The sequence below is a fragment of the Hoplias malabaricus genome, chromosome 13 (assembly GCF_029633855.1).
Source record: "Hoplias malabaricus isolate fHopMal1 chromosome 13, fHopMal1.hap1, whole genome shotgun sequence".
Taxonomy (NCBI): domain Eukaryota; kingdom Metazoa; phylum Chordata; class Actinopteri; order Characiformes; family Erythrinidae; genus Hoplias; species Hoplias malabaricus.
In genome coordinates, this window is record NC_089812.1 from 9,676,962 (window position 1) to 9,689,878 (window position 12,917).

The 12,917-nt window shown below is 42.4% G+C and overlaps 1 protein-coding gene across 1 annotated transcript in view; it reads right to left on the reverse strand.

Moving 5' to 3' along the window:
• The window catches only part of unc5a (unc-5 netrin receptor A), a 224,549-nt gene that overhangs the window by 43,471 nt on the left and 168,161 nt on the right, over positions 1 to 12,917 (reverse strand). Inside the window, exon 6 of the mRNA XM_066642294.1 lies at positions 4,384 to 4,548. Within this exon, the coding sequence (XP_066498391.1) occupies positions 4,384 to 4,548 (165 nt within the window). The remainder of the gene's footprint in view (positions 1 to 4,383; positions 4,549 to 12,917) is intronic.

Genomic DNA, 12,917 nt, shown 5'->3' on the forward strand with positions numbered 1-12,917 from the left:
CTAATTATAGCCCAAAAAAAAAAAAAAGAGAGAAAAAAACAGTAGCGATGGAGTAGGATTTCTGCTTATTGCGATACATCTCAGCTCCATTGTCTTCGGATGCACATCTGCTGGGAACAGATTGCCACAAGAACTGCACCGTGGCCAGCTTTCCACTTCTGCTGGGCTTTCTGGTCTATTCAAGGTGTGGAAGTATGTGTCTGTATATGTAGGAGGGGCTTTAAAGTGTGTGTGTGAACATGTGTGTGTGTGTGTGCTGGGGGAGGCATGAAGGAACGAATGAGTATGAGTGTGAGTGTGTGGGAGATGTCAGTGAGTAGGAGCTTAATCTCTAGGAAGTCTTCAATAAACTGACTATTGAAAGACAGACTAGGACAGTGTGTGTGAGTGTGTGTGTGAGTGAGTGTGAGTGTGTGTGTGTGTTTGGGTGTGTGGGTGTACAGCTTCATAGCAATGATTTATTCAGTCATTTCCCTTAGAACCACCCTCTTGGGAGAGCCACCTTTTTTGTTTATTCCTTGTCCAGTCATATCAGATATCAACAGCTCATTTTAACATTACAGGCTGCCCATCTTTTATCCACATCAAAGCTTTCATTCCTTGAAATGGACCTGTTTTTAGTTTTTCCCCGAACCCTGCAGAGCTACTTCCCTTATGGCACTTGTCCACTGAATGGTACCTACACTACAGGGCTCTACTCAGCTCTACTCGCTTTTTGACACCTAGTACCTGGTAGCTTTTCCACTAGCACAGCTCCTCACCATAAAATGTAGCAGGTGACTTCACAAAACACCATCTCTAATGGAAACAGCAGGCTTTGGAAATCACAACAACGACGGCGGTAACGTTAAGTGTTGTTTACTCAATGTGTACTGGCATATTGTAGTTGTGGATGTTGTTGTAGTTGTTGTTTGGGACTGAACACAGCTCCGTCATCCATTCAGACAGATCAGTAGAGTTTGTTTGAACCTCTTCAAAAGACCACAGTGTAACTTTACGAACTGCTGTTGTGAGTCGTAGTGATCCTTGCTGTAGCTTGAAGATTTTATAGATAGCTAGTTCATGCTGGATATCTGCATTTTAATGTTATTAACAAGGGACTTGGCCAATCGGTGCTCTGCAAGGTTTGCAAAATCTTTAGTCCCAACTTGTCTCGCTCGGAACCATGAGTGGTTCTAAAAAAGTACCTGTTTCCAGGTATCAGGTACCAGATTTACCTAATGGGAAAAGCAAACAAGCCCATGAGAGTCAAGTGGAGTAGTGTAGTGCACCATACAATAGAAGGGTGCAGTTAGAAACTGGTTGCATTTTCTGGATCGAAGACTCCAGAACACATTCAGGGCTGTTGAGGTCTGGCCTCTGGGGCGGCCAGTTCATACAGTGCTCTATGATCATCTACATTTACATTTATGGCATTCTGGCAGACGCTCTTATCCAGAGTGACTTACAGGTTTACTGGTATTACAGGTAGGCCAATGCAGTGTTCGGAGTCTTGCCCAGGGACTCCTATTGGTGTAGCACAGACAGGTTGCCCAGACCTGGTATTGAACCCAGGTCTCTCACATGGGACTGTACCACACCAACCACTAAGATACGTTCTTCTGTTTTGTCTATTTCTGTTTCCCTGGAAAGGCTTCTCAATGGCTACATGTCCTTTCAGACCCACAGCTGTTTGTCTGAATGGGACACTTCTGGTGGGACCCCAGGTTGTGCATGGTCCCCATGGTGGGGTATAACCTCCATTAGAACTGCAGCTTGAAACAAACAAACTTGGGATGACAACCACGTCTTTGATGATTGATGGACAACGGTAAGTTTGACCGAATGTTTTGGCCAAAGCGTCACTTTGAGGTCCATCTGCTGAGATGGGCACCCCGGTGAGGCGCTTCCTCTTGCAGCTGGTGCAAAGTTTCCTTTCCTTTCCTCTCTGATGCGTGCAAATCAGTGGCAGAAAACTTCAGACAGTCTGCGAGAAAACGATGAAAACATCACGCAGCATCTGTTCTCCTGGCGTCTGCGCTCAGCTGAGTGTAGCATCAGATTCTGGGTTCGCTGAGCTCAGGATGTGTGTGGAGTGGCTTCTGTGGTCTCATGCTCAGCCATCAATACTTCTCCACTGCTGTCTGGGTCCAATAGGATTACAGGGTGAAACTGAGAGGTAGAGGTAGAACCTTTATATGGCCAGCAGTTCCACAACCTGAGCTTACATTACCAGACTTTACACGATCAGCACTTACGTGAGTTGATTTTAAATGACCAGACTTTGCATTATCAGATTTGACATAACCAGTATTTACACACAACCCTTCCATTCCCTTCACCTCAGCTTGGAACCTGGACAAGGAGTACACAACTGCAATCCCAGATGAGAGATCAGGGAGTCCAACCATCGGTCACGTAGACAATGGACAATAGGGCAAGACTTGAACCCAGGCCCTGGATCTCTGTGGCAGTGACCTCACCTGATCTACTGCCTGATGGTCACTAGGTCGCTCAAACTGTAACTAACCAAACTGTATTAAAACTAATCAAATATACAAAAGAGAGACCCCATAACTCCACCTCCCTCTCTTTTCAGCATTCCATTCATTAGAGAAACAACAGAGAAACGCAAACTGACTCTTTCACTGGCCCTGAAAAAAAAAAGCTCTGGTCGTTCGGAGATGAAAGCCACTCGTATGTGGTGTGACTGACTTAATGGAGCCTCCCACTGCGACACTGGCCTTCCTTTAACTTTAACTTTGATTAGAAATGAGGTTTGTGCTCACAGTGACCGGTGGTAGCTGGTCCTTGAGCTCCAGCAGGGGCCAGAGTTCTGAGGTTAAGGATGAAAAAACTAGGCCATATTTTATGCAGAATTTCTGTATGTGATGAATAATAAATGTGTTTTCAGCGATGACCCGCTGATAAGCAAAAGCGATAGGGAAATCACCAGCAGCACAGAGTCGCGGCCTGAAAGGGTCAATCGATTATTTTTAGTCCTTGTATGAAATAATGTACACACCACAGAGTGGGTCACCCACATCGGGGCAGTCATGTTTAAAATAGACTAGGGGTCAGTATAATATCTTTTTCTTAACATGAAGGAAAGTCATTGGGAATAGGAATGACCGCTCCTTTAATTTCAGTTTTCAAAGCAGCTCTTTGGAAGCGACAGCGTTTCACCCAGTGGGATGTGTAGAACGGATGGCAGTGGTGGGGCGGGGGATGGGGGGAGTGTGGTGAGGTGATATTAGGCACCCCATGAGGCACTTGAAATGACTGACATGGGAAATTATCCACCTGTGATGTGAATCCCAATCACAATTAGATTGGTGTGTTGCGCAGGTTGGTGCTCGGCTCCTTCGTTTCTTAAAAATAAATAAATAAATAACAAGCGCCTAAATAACACACTTAATGAAATTTGTCTGATGAAATATGAGTGATGTCTCACTCAAAAAGTAATCAAGAAGCTGCAGAAAGTATCAAAAGTGTAGACGTTTCCAACGAGACAAGTCCGCCCATTATCCTGCATGTCTTTAAAAGCTAAAATAGAAGATAGGCCACACACCCCAAAGCAGACACCTTTTATTATTAGCAAGTTTAGCTAATTTATGTTGCACCCACTGAGCTCCCATGTGTTCAGTTGTGCAGGGACAGCTTGTACAATCTCCACAAAAAAGCAGGAAATCAAATAAGAGTCCTACATCTACAATACGGCAATTTTTCTCAAGCACACCTATGGGGTTTCCAGGACTAAGTTAATGCTAATCTAACATAGTCTACTGTTTACATTTCCTATAGTGACCAGGGTCACTAATAGGTGACAGCATAGTCCAGGTCTGGACACAGACTCCTTATCCACTAAACCTGACCTGAACTCATATATACATATAAACAATGTCTGTTCTGGCTGTTTTCTTATTTGGCTGCTGGTTTACAGTACTGCACTGTAAAATAATGTCTCCAGTGCTGTCACAGTGTTGCTAGCGTTTAGATATTGTAAGACACAAACTAAATATTAGAAACTTGTTACAAGCGTTTCATGTGTTTTATATTAGGTTTTTATGATATGTTGAGATATATTAGCATTTAATTTAAGTCCTGAAAGCCTTAATGCTAACAATAATACTAACCTGACCATGTCTACCAAGATATTTCTGGAAAAAAACATCCCAAAACTTTCCCCACCACATTTACAGCTGCATTTTTATTCAAAAGCTGCACTGAAATAGCAACGTTGTTAACAGTTTAACAGCATTTTAAAATTTTCACTCTGGAAATACAATTACGTTCTGTGAAAATATTCATTTTCACTTCCCATCTCTGCTTTCCCTGTTAACCATTCCCAGTGGTCCCAGAACCCTTGCTTGTGTGGAAGCATCATGCTTGGTTAGTACTCACTCTGTGGGCACTGTTCGCTGGTGCAGTTGAGGGATTGTAAGTCCAGGCCTTGGCACGATTTGCCCCCTGTGCCTGGGGCAGGCTGAGTACACTCCCTGCTTCTCCACATGGTGCAGTCCGTCCCACAGGCTGACCATTTACTCCACTCACTCCACCCTCCGTCAACTATAGGTACAGCGCCAGTAGAGAGAAAACAGAAAGAGAGGAAAAGCATTAGCCATTCATACCAATCTACAGAGGTGGTGCAAAATGTATGGGGTTATTATGGGAAACTAGCCTGACCCTGAACTCATTTGGCCAGCCGTATAAACAATGTCTGTTCTCCCAGACATTGGACTGGCTGTTTTCTTATTTGGCTGTTGGTTTACAGTACTGCACTGTAAAATAATGTGGCTTACGCATCTCCAGTGCTGTCACAGTGTTGCTAGTGGATACCATACCTAACTACACCCACACTAGCCTTATGACCACAGCACCACCTACTTCTGTAGATCTTTTCTACGACCCTGGGGTTACCTTCAAATTGCCCTCACATACAAACGCAGCTACTGTGAGAGTAAACAAATGGAAGCAAATTGAAACAAGGGAGCGCAGATGGTGTATGTGTGTGTGTTTCCGTAAATTTTCCATTTCTTCCCAAGGTGTGCGCCAGGGGTTTTTCATGACCGTTATTCCATTATTCTGAAGCATGGTCAGAGGTGGAAGTGTTAGCAGAGTGACTTGGGGAAGGTTATGTCAGGGCTGACAGCAGCCAGGGCACGGCTGGGTTTGGGGAGGTTAGTGCTGGGCTAATGGAAGCCAGGTCTGCTAATGAGCTCTCTAGGGGAGGGACGGGCGGGACGCTGGGATTTTCCAGCTCGTGCCAGGAACGAATGCGGCATTATCTGTACACACTCCTATACAGAGTGGAACAGCCAGATCAGGCTAAAGACTGTGACTTTAAGACATATCGGGCTAGGACTATTACCATATATGGTTTTAGCCACGACAACTTCCACCTCTGTGTGTACATGAGGACATGATGTTCATTGTGAACCATCAAATAACGGTCTTGTGCAGAGTTTTAATGAAAACTACATTTCAACTAAATAAAAATAATGATGTTAAAATGAGAACTATGAAAAATTGTTTTGCACTTTTTCGTCAATAAAAAAAACTTAAATGATAATGTTAAAAACTGATAAATGACCAGTTATTTCTGATATGAAAAGTGAACAAAAAATAAACACGATGTTTACTGTTGTCATGGTGACAATGCTCTTTGTTTACTTTTCAATGTTTATGTAGCTGTGGATATTACTGTGTTCTTTGTTCACTCATTGTCTGTAAGTGCTTATCCAGTTCAGGGTCGCAGTAAGTCCGATACCTACCTTGAATCACTGGGTGCAAGGCGGGAACACACCCTGTAGGGGGTGTCATTCCTTCACGGGGCGACACACACTCACACATTCACTCACACACTCACACCTACGGACACTTTTGAGTCGCCAATCCAACTACTTTTGGTTTTTGGACTGTGGGAGAAAGCTGGAGCACACGGAGGAAACCCACGCGTTCCCTCATATCAGCTGTTGGCCAGTAATTTAAAAAAGTATGTCCATGTATTTAAATAGGAAGGGTATAGAGAGAATGGTACACTGTAAAAATGCTGTAAATTTACAGCAAGTCTGCTGCAGTATTTTATTGTAATACTCAATTACAGTAATATGCTGTAAATTTGAAATACAGTAGTGTTCCTGTAAAAACATGGTAAATGGCTGGGAACTGCCAGTATTTTACTGTAAAATTGACAAGAATTTTTTTACAGTGTATCTTTAGACACAATGTTAAACAGCGCTAAATAGAACGGGAGCATAACTCTAAGCAAGAAAGTGACACTGAAGAAACATTTCAAGCAGCACTAGAGCTTGCTACATGTAGGTTTGCTTGACCTTTCATTAGCCCCGACACACACACAAACACACAGAGATTATTTACTACATAACAAACCATAACACTCTAATGCAGAGCCCTACTGAGGTCACCGCTGGGCTAAAGAACAGGCTAATAACACTAATACTCTCAGCCATGCGTTAGGGTCATTAGGACAGGAGAGAGCCATTCATCAATAGCGCTTCAGAGCGATAAAGATATTTAGTCCCGGCTGCTCAAGGAGAACGGATTAATAAGTGTGGATAGAGCACATTTGGCAAGGCAGGGACGCGTGTAAAGGGTGTGTAAGGGAGGGTTTAGGCTTATTTTTTTGAGGAGGGAGGGCAAGGTAGTGAGTGTCTAAGCTGCTGACCAAGCTCTTGGTCAGGATTCAAACTGTTACACTTGGCAGCCAAAGCGGAACAGATCAGATAATTGTCCTTCCGTGGCCCTGTCCGTGGGTGGTGGACCTATTATACCATCTCGGCCTAATGGAGGCGCAAATTAGTCGGCTAATGAAGGCCAGCATTAAAAACATGAATCATCGTCCTTTGTAGATTTGCCCTGTAGATCTGAAAACGTAGGTGAGGAAAACAGCAGCGATTGAGATTGTCATTGTTTCCAGATATTTGATCCATTATCAGCAACACAAAGAAGGATTCAAGTCAGCTTTGGACTAAAATATAAACCACTTAAAACGTACTTCACATTGCTCTACAATGTTTCGTCATGGTAACGGGGTTTTCTGTTTCACTCCAAATATGATACAGAGAATACCATTCACTGTCATGTCTTTCCATTGATGAGTGTTGCCTCAAGGCAACACCTCTTTAAAACGCCCTCTGTTCAGTTCAGTTTATTATTATTATCGCTCAAAGAGGAACTTGATTTGCAAGCAGTCACTAACAATCCCATCCATACATACAGTAAAATACATGATAAAATACAACTAAGACAATAGCCATACATTAGCAAAAGACGTTCATATACACCAAACAGAAGCAAACAATACACAGTGGAGGACTGAGGGTTTTACTTTGCTCTTATTTAGCAATAAAATTTCACTAGGAATAAAATAATTCTTAGATCTATTGCAGCGTATTTTCGGAAAACCGTAGCGTAAACTCGATGGAAGAAGTGGAAACTCTCCCTTCAGAGGATGATAAACAGATACAACAATTAACTCAGCTTTGTTCAATATATATTTCTGATACAACTGTGATACGGGTGCCTGCTGACACCCTGTAATCCGACTACTCATTTTAACAATACAGCTGAGAAGATTTTGATTCTTAATACTCAAATTTTCAAACCAAGTAATGAACGCGAAAGTCAACACACCTGAACACACCTGAACACACCTGAACACACCTGAAACCCACTAGTTTTCTCAAGAAAAACAGCCTTTGTTGACATTTTTTAAGAATCCTGTTTGATCCAAGCTTAATTTGTCATCAATCACCGTATCAAGACATTTATAATTAACCCTTTCCACAGTGGTACCATCAATAGTTATAGGGTAAATATCCATTTTCACTTGTTTAATATCAATAACCATTTCCTTAGGTTTTTCAAGGTTAAGCTTCAAAAATAACTTTTTTCCACCACAACACCAACTCATCCACTACTCGTCCGTAACTATTCTCACAGTCATGAAGTAGACTTTTTTCCATTTTTACTTTTAAGAACTAAGGTTATTCAATAGAAGTGAGTCATACCTTGCTCTCTTATGAAACAAACAAACAAAAGAAAAAAACAAAACACTCAGTGAATTCAGACATTAATTCAGGGATCTGGAGCCTACCAACCCCCCTCATCTGACTCTGACTAATCACAGCACTAGACTCACGTTTATGTGAGTGCAAAGATGAGATTAAATAGAACCAAACAGACACAACAAATGCAGAGAAATAAAAGCACTGAGAAATGAGAACAGAGTGAGAACAGCTAAAAAACCAGAACTCCTCACTGCTGTCTGCTCAGGTCGTGGGTGAACAGCGAGATTCATTCGTTCATTCATTCATTATCTGTAACCCTTATCCAGTTCAGGGTCGCGGTGGGTCCAGAGCCTACCTGGAATCATTGGGCGCAAGGCGGGAATACACCCTGGAGGGGGCGCCAGTCCTTCACAGGGCAACACACACACTCACACATTCACTCACACACTCACACCTACGGATACTTTTTGAGTGTGTTTTTGGACTGTGGGAGGAAACCGGAGCACCTGGAGGAAACCCATGCGGACACGGGGAGAACACACCACACTCCTCACAGACAGTCACCCGGAGCGGGATTCGAACCCACAACCTCCAGGCCCCTGGAGCTGTGTGACTGCGACACTACCTGCTGCACCACCATGCCGCCCTGAACAGCAAGATGCTCGTTATTATTTAAAGGAACAGGTGCATTCTAAACAGGGCTGTTAAAACACCTTGAGGCATTTTGATCAAAGCGTGTCTCTGGCATTATGCCTCAGAATTGTATTCACATGTGGAAATATAGGAGAATATATGCCCTTTAAGATAATAGCATACATTTTGCAATGATGAAAATACCAGTAGAATAGTGCAGTGAGCTTAAATAAAGAACCAAATCCAAACTATGCTGTATTTCAGTTCAGGTTGGCTTGGAACCAGCTCTGTTCAAACTTCACAGAAGAGTCTAGGCATGTTCGCATGTGTGAGGTGTCAAGAAATATGAAATATGTTTCTTCTCCCTGGATGCTGTCCAGAGTCCTGAAAATTCAGTTCCCTTCCTGTTCTTTAAGAGTTACAGCCTGGCACTTGTGCACTCATAATTCATCAAAAAAGAGAGACTCGGTATGTACTGAATGTATTATCTTTATTTTATGCATTATAAGCTAATTCTGCTGGCTTTATGAATAATATCAGTAAAAATTTTGATATTCTTGCAATTTTCCTCATTTATCTCTCCACTAAACGATGACATCTCTACGCAACAAACCTGTTTACCTCACAAAGCTTATCTAGTGACCAGCTAAATGGTCAGTGATGACAGTGAAAGGGTTTGTTGGCCTGGTTTCGTTTGTGAAGCCTCACTTCTAGTTTTTTTAGGATTCTAGACGTAAATCCGAAAAAATTAATAGTCCAAAAAATCTCACATGGAAAGCAGAGACAAATGGATAAAAGCATGGGCATGGCACTCAATCAATTTCACGTTAAACAGATGGTGAGTGTGTGTCTGAAATGAGGCTCAGGATGAGAGAAGTCACGGAAACTCGAGCGTCTGATCCGGAGCTGCCGACCTGAACATCTTTCATTTGTTCGGAGGTTTAAAGTAATGCTGCAATCCTCCAATCATTTGGCACTACAGGTGCTGGAGCAGGGGAAATGTGGGGAAGTGTGTGTACGTATATGTGTGTGAAGTGCCACGGCTGCGAGGCCTGCGTTTAATACAATAAAACAGCGGCAGGTCCGATTGAACGCCTTTTCAAGGACAAAGCGTAAGGGCAGGAAGGCTCTCTTTAGCTGGATGGCAGGAGGGCCATTTCCACTCGGAGAAATCACCACGGCCAGCGCGGGACACTTCCAGCCACCGTGTCCTTCAGAACAGATGAGGAGGGGGTGTGGCAATGGTGTTCAATTACCTTTACATCAGCTCGGACGACATGCTGTCAGAATCGAGGAAAGGGGGTTTTGAATGGCTGCTATTTAAATATATACCCATAGTTTAAATTAATGACATTTGTTCCGATGTGAAATACATTTCTCTGGTGAGACGGACAGCAGAATTGCAGTGGGATTGAAGGGTAGCAGGAATTTTGATTGACCGACTTTTATATCTGTGGAGCGTGTGGATTCACCACTTTACACTCTGGTATAAAGAATGCCCCTAAATTGAATCATGAATTACTGGAAATGTCCATGTATGATTTGGCAACTTGGCAGTACACGAGATGCTCTTTTGTTTGCTTCGTCATGGCACGCTACATTGCATATCTGTTTCAGATCATAATCCAAGATCCAGATCCCACTGGACAAATGTGATTTCCTATATAACGCAGGTAGCATTGTTTCTTCTCTTCAGTGCTTTTAGTTTAGTTGTGAACATTCTACAGCATCTTGAAGAGGTCAGCTTTGTATTTCAAGTTGCTCAGTGTGAGCGTGCACTCTAATTTGAGCAAGTAAACCATGTTTGATTATAAGTGGCTTCCTGTTGGCATTGCAGATGCCACTTCTTGTACTAAAACATATTCATATTGTTCATTCATACTGTTAACTTATAAAAAGGTGTGTATATTGTGGCAGTATACAGCTGACAATGTTTTTACAAAGGCTCAGTCAATTCCGATACATCCAAAAAGATCTGGATTTGGTCAAATACTGGTATTTCAGATTGAACTGGGCCATCTTTACTGCATTCCACTCCCGCTTAGACACTAAGAGCATCTGTCAATCATCCAGCAAAATCATGACAAACAAGGAGGGGGGCAGGTTTTATAAAAGAAGTCTCAGAGAAATCCTTATTCCATTTCCCTCCATCTGCAGTCAGTGGAAAAAAACATTTCAGAGGTATTCATAGAATCACTGTGAGAAAAAAAAGTCCCCTTTCCTCTTCACAACCTGTCTGAAAAAGCCATGGATCATCTCTCACACACTGTGGAACACAGTCACACACACAGACACACACACACACACATACACACACACACACACACACACACACACACACACAGACATAACACCTATGCATGAAATGGCAAGAAATATTTTCTAATATTTGATCTATTCCAGCTTTGCCTAATGCAAGAAAGCATGTTTGCGGTACACACGTTTCCTGAGCCCAGCTTTTCAAATATTACATTTCCAGGCTGTGTGCAGTCGTTAGTGGAGCATGAGGGGAGTCTACAGTGGTGTCGGAAACTGAAAAAAAAAACATGGAGAGGGGAAGGTTGGGATAGAGAGAAACTGAAAAACGTGTGAAATAGAAAGGTTCAGTCAAGAGTACTGAGTTCAGGCAAGAGTTTTATTGCACCCTCATTTGGTTGGATCATATTTATGTAGGTCACTTCTTTATCTGATGTTTCAGAGTGCGTGAATGAGAATGGGAGGGAAAAAGAAAAAGGCTGGGGTTTAGGCTTCTGTTTTGTATTTGACCTTGTTGACCTTGCTAGTCTTGGAAGTACACCAGCCTGAATGTAAGCAACACCCTTTGCTGACACTCATGTTTAACAGTACTCACACAGCTTTGCCAACACAATGGCACACTACACAGCATCCACACAGGAGCCTGAGGCCACCATGCGCAATGCCAAGCATCAGCAAATAAGGTACAAAGCCCCCTCAGGAGTAGGGGAGTGAGACGGCTTTCTCTTGGGTGAAGGCGCTCCAGTACCTTTGGGATGAGTTGGAGTGGGGTTTGTGATTCAGAACTAGTCAACAAACACTGGTACTCCTATGAGGCTAAATGCAATCATATCCTCACAGCTATGTTCCAATATTTGGCGAAGAAAAATAAAAGCCTTAACTTTACAAAGGCAGTCCCTTGAATTTTTGCTCAGATTTGTAATGCAAGGAAATGAGTGGACCATTTCTCTTTCCACCCTCATTGCTCCCTAGCAGCTTTATATAGAACCAGTTCACATACATGGCCCTTTTCCACCAAAAAAAACTACTTCTGTTCAAGAGTTTGGGAACCATGGTGCTGTCAAGCTCCACTGAGCGATAATGCTTTATTTGAGGCTCTGTGTTGTTTCTGGAGCTGTTTCTAGATCTACTTGTTTTACTTTTAGTACTATTTTATAAACGCCCTTTCTTTTATTGCACTGTTTTATTTTTATTTTATATTTTAATTTGTTTTAATTCTAGATTTTTAATCATTTTTTAATCTTTTACATTTTTAACTGTTCTACTGTAGTTTTTACTGTTCTGTGAAGCACTTTGAATTGCCTTTGTATATGAAAAATGCTCTATAAATAAACTTGCCTCGCCTTGCCTTCTTTAGCTTGAGATGCCCATGCATATGGTCACAGTTTACCCTGAAGGACTTACTGTTCTTTGGTTCCAACTGGTTATTGACTATTCTCAATCAGAAACCAACACAATGTACACTGAACAATTCCAAATTAATTTTTTCGCAAATGGGAACCAAACCACTTTGGTAGAACACTGCTAACAGAGGGACAGTAATGTCCTAGCTACTTTGACCAAAGTGTTCATGTATTTTATATTTGATTTGACCACATTCATTAAAATAATCAAAGTTGATTGCACTTCCACCACTAGGGGCTTCGAAAATGTGGTTCACATACAAATTAGGGATGAAAAAAAAACGCTATGCTGTTGTCATCAAAGGTGCTAGATAAGCCTCATCTGGAGCAGCATTCTGGCAGTGATGAGTTTGATGAAGGATGCCTTTCGTTCTGCCTTTTTTCACGGCAACATTTCAATTGCTTTCGGGTTGATAGACTAGGTGGGGACGGACGAGGCGGCAGAGAGCTGTTAACAAACAAAAGCTGGGAAACCTCTAATCAGCCAGCGGAGTGTGTCAGGCTCTCATAAGACCTTTCAGAAAATGAAGCGGCTTCTTTGTGATTCGAGGCTCGGCCCAAAGAATGACAACCTGTGTCATCGCAGATGCCTCCTGCAAAAAGCTATTAAATC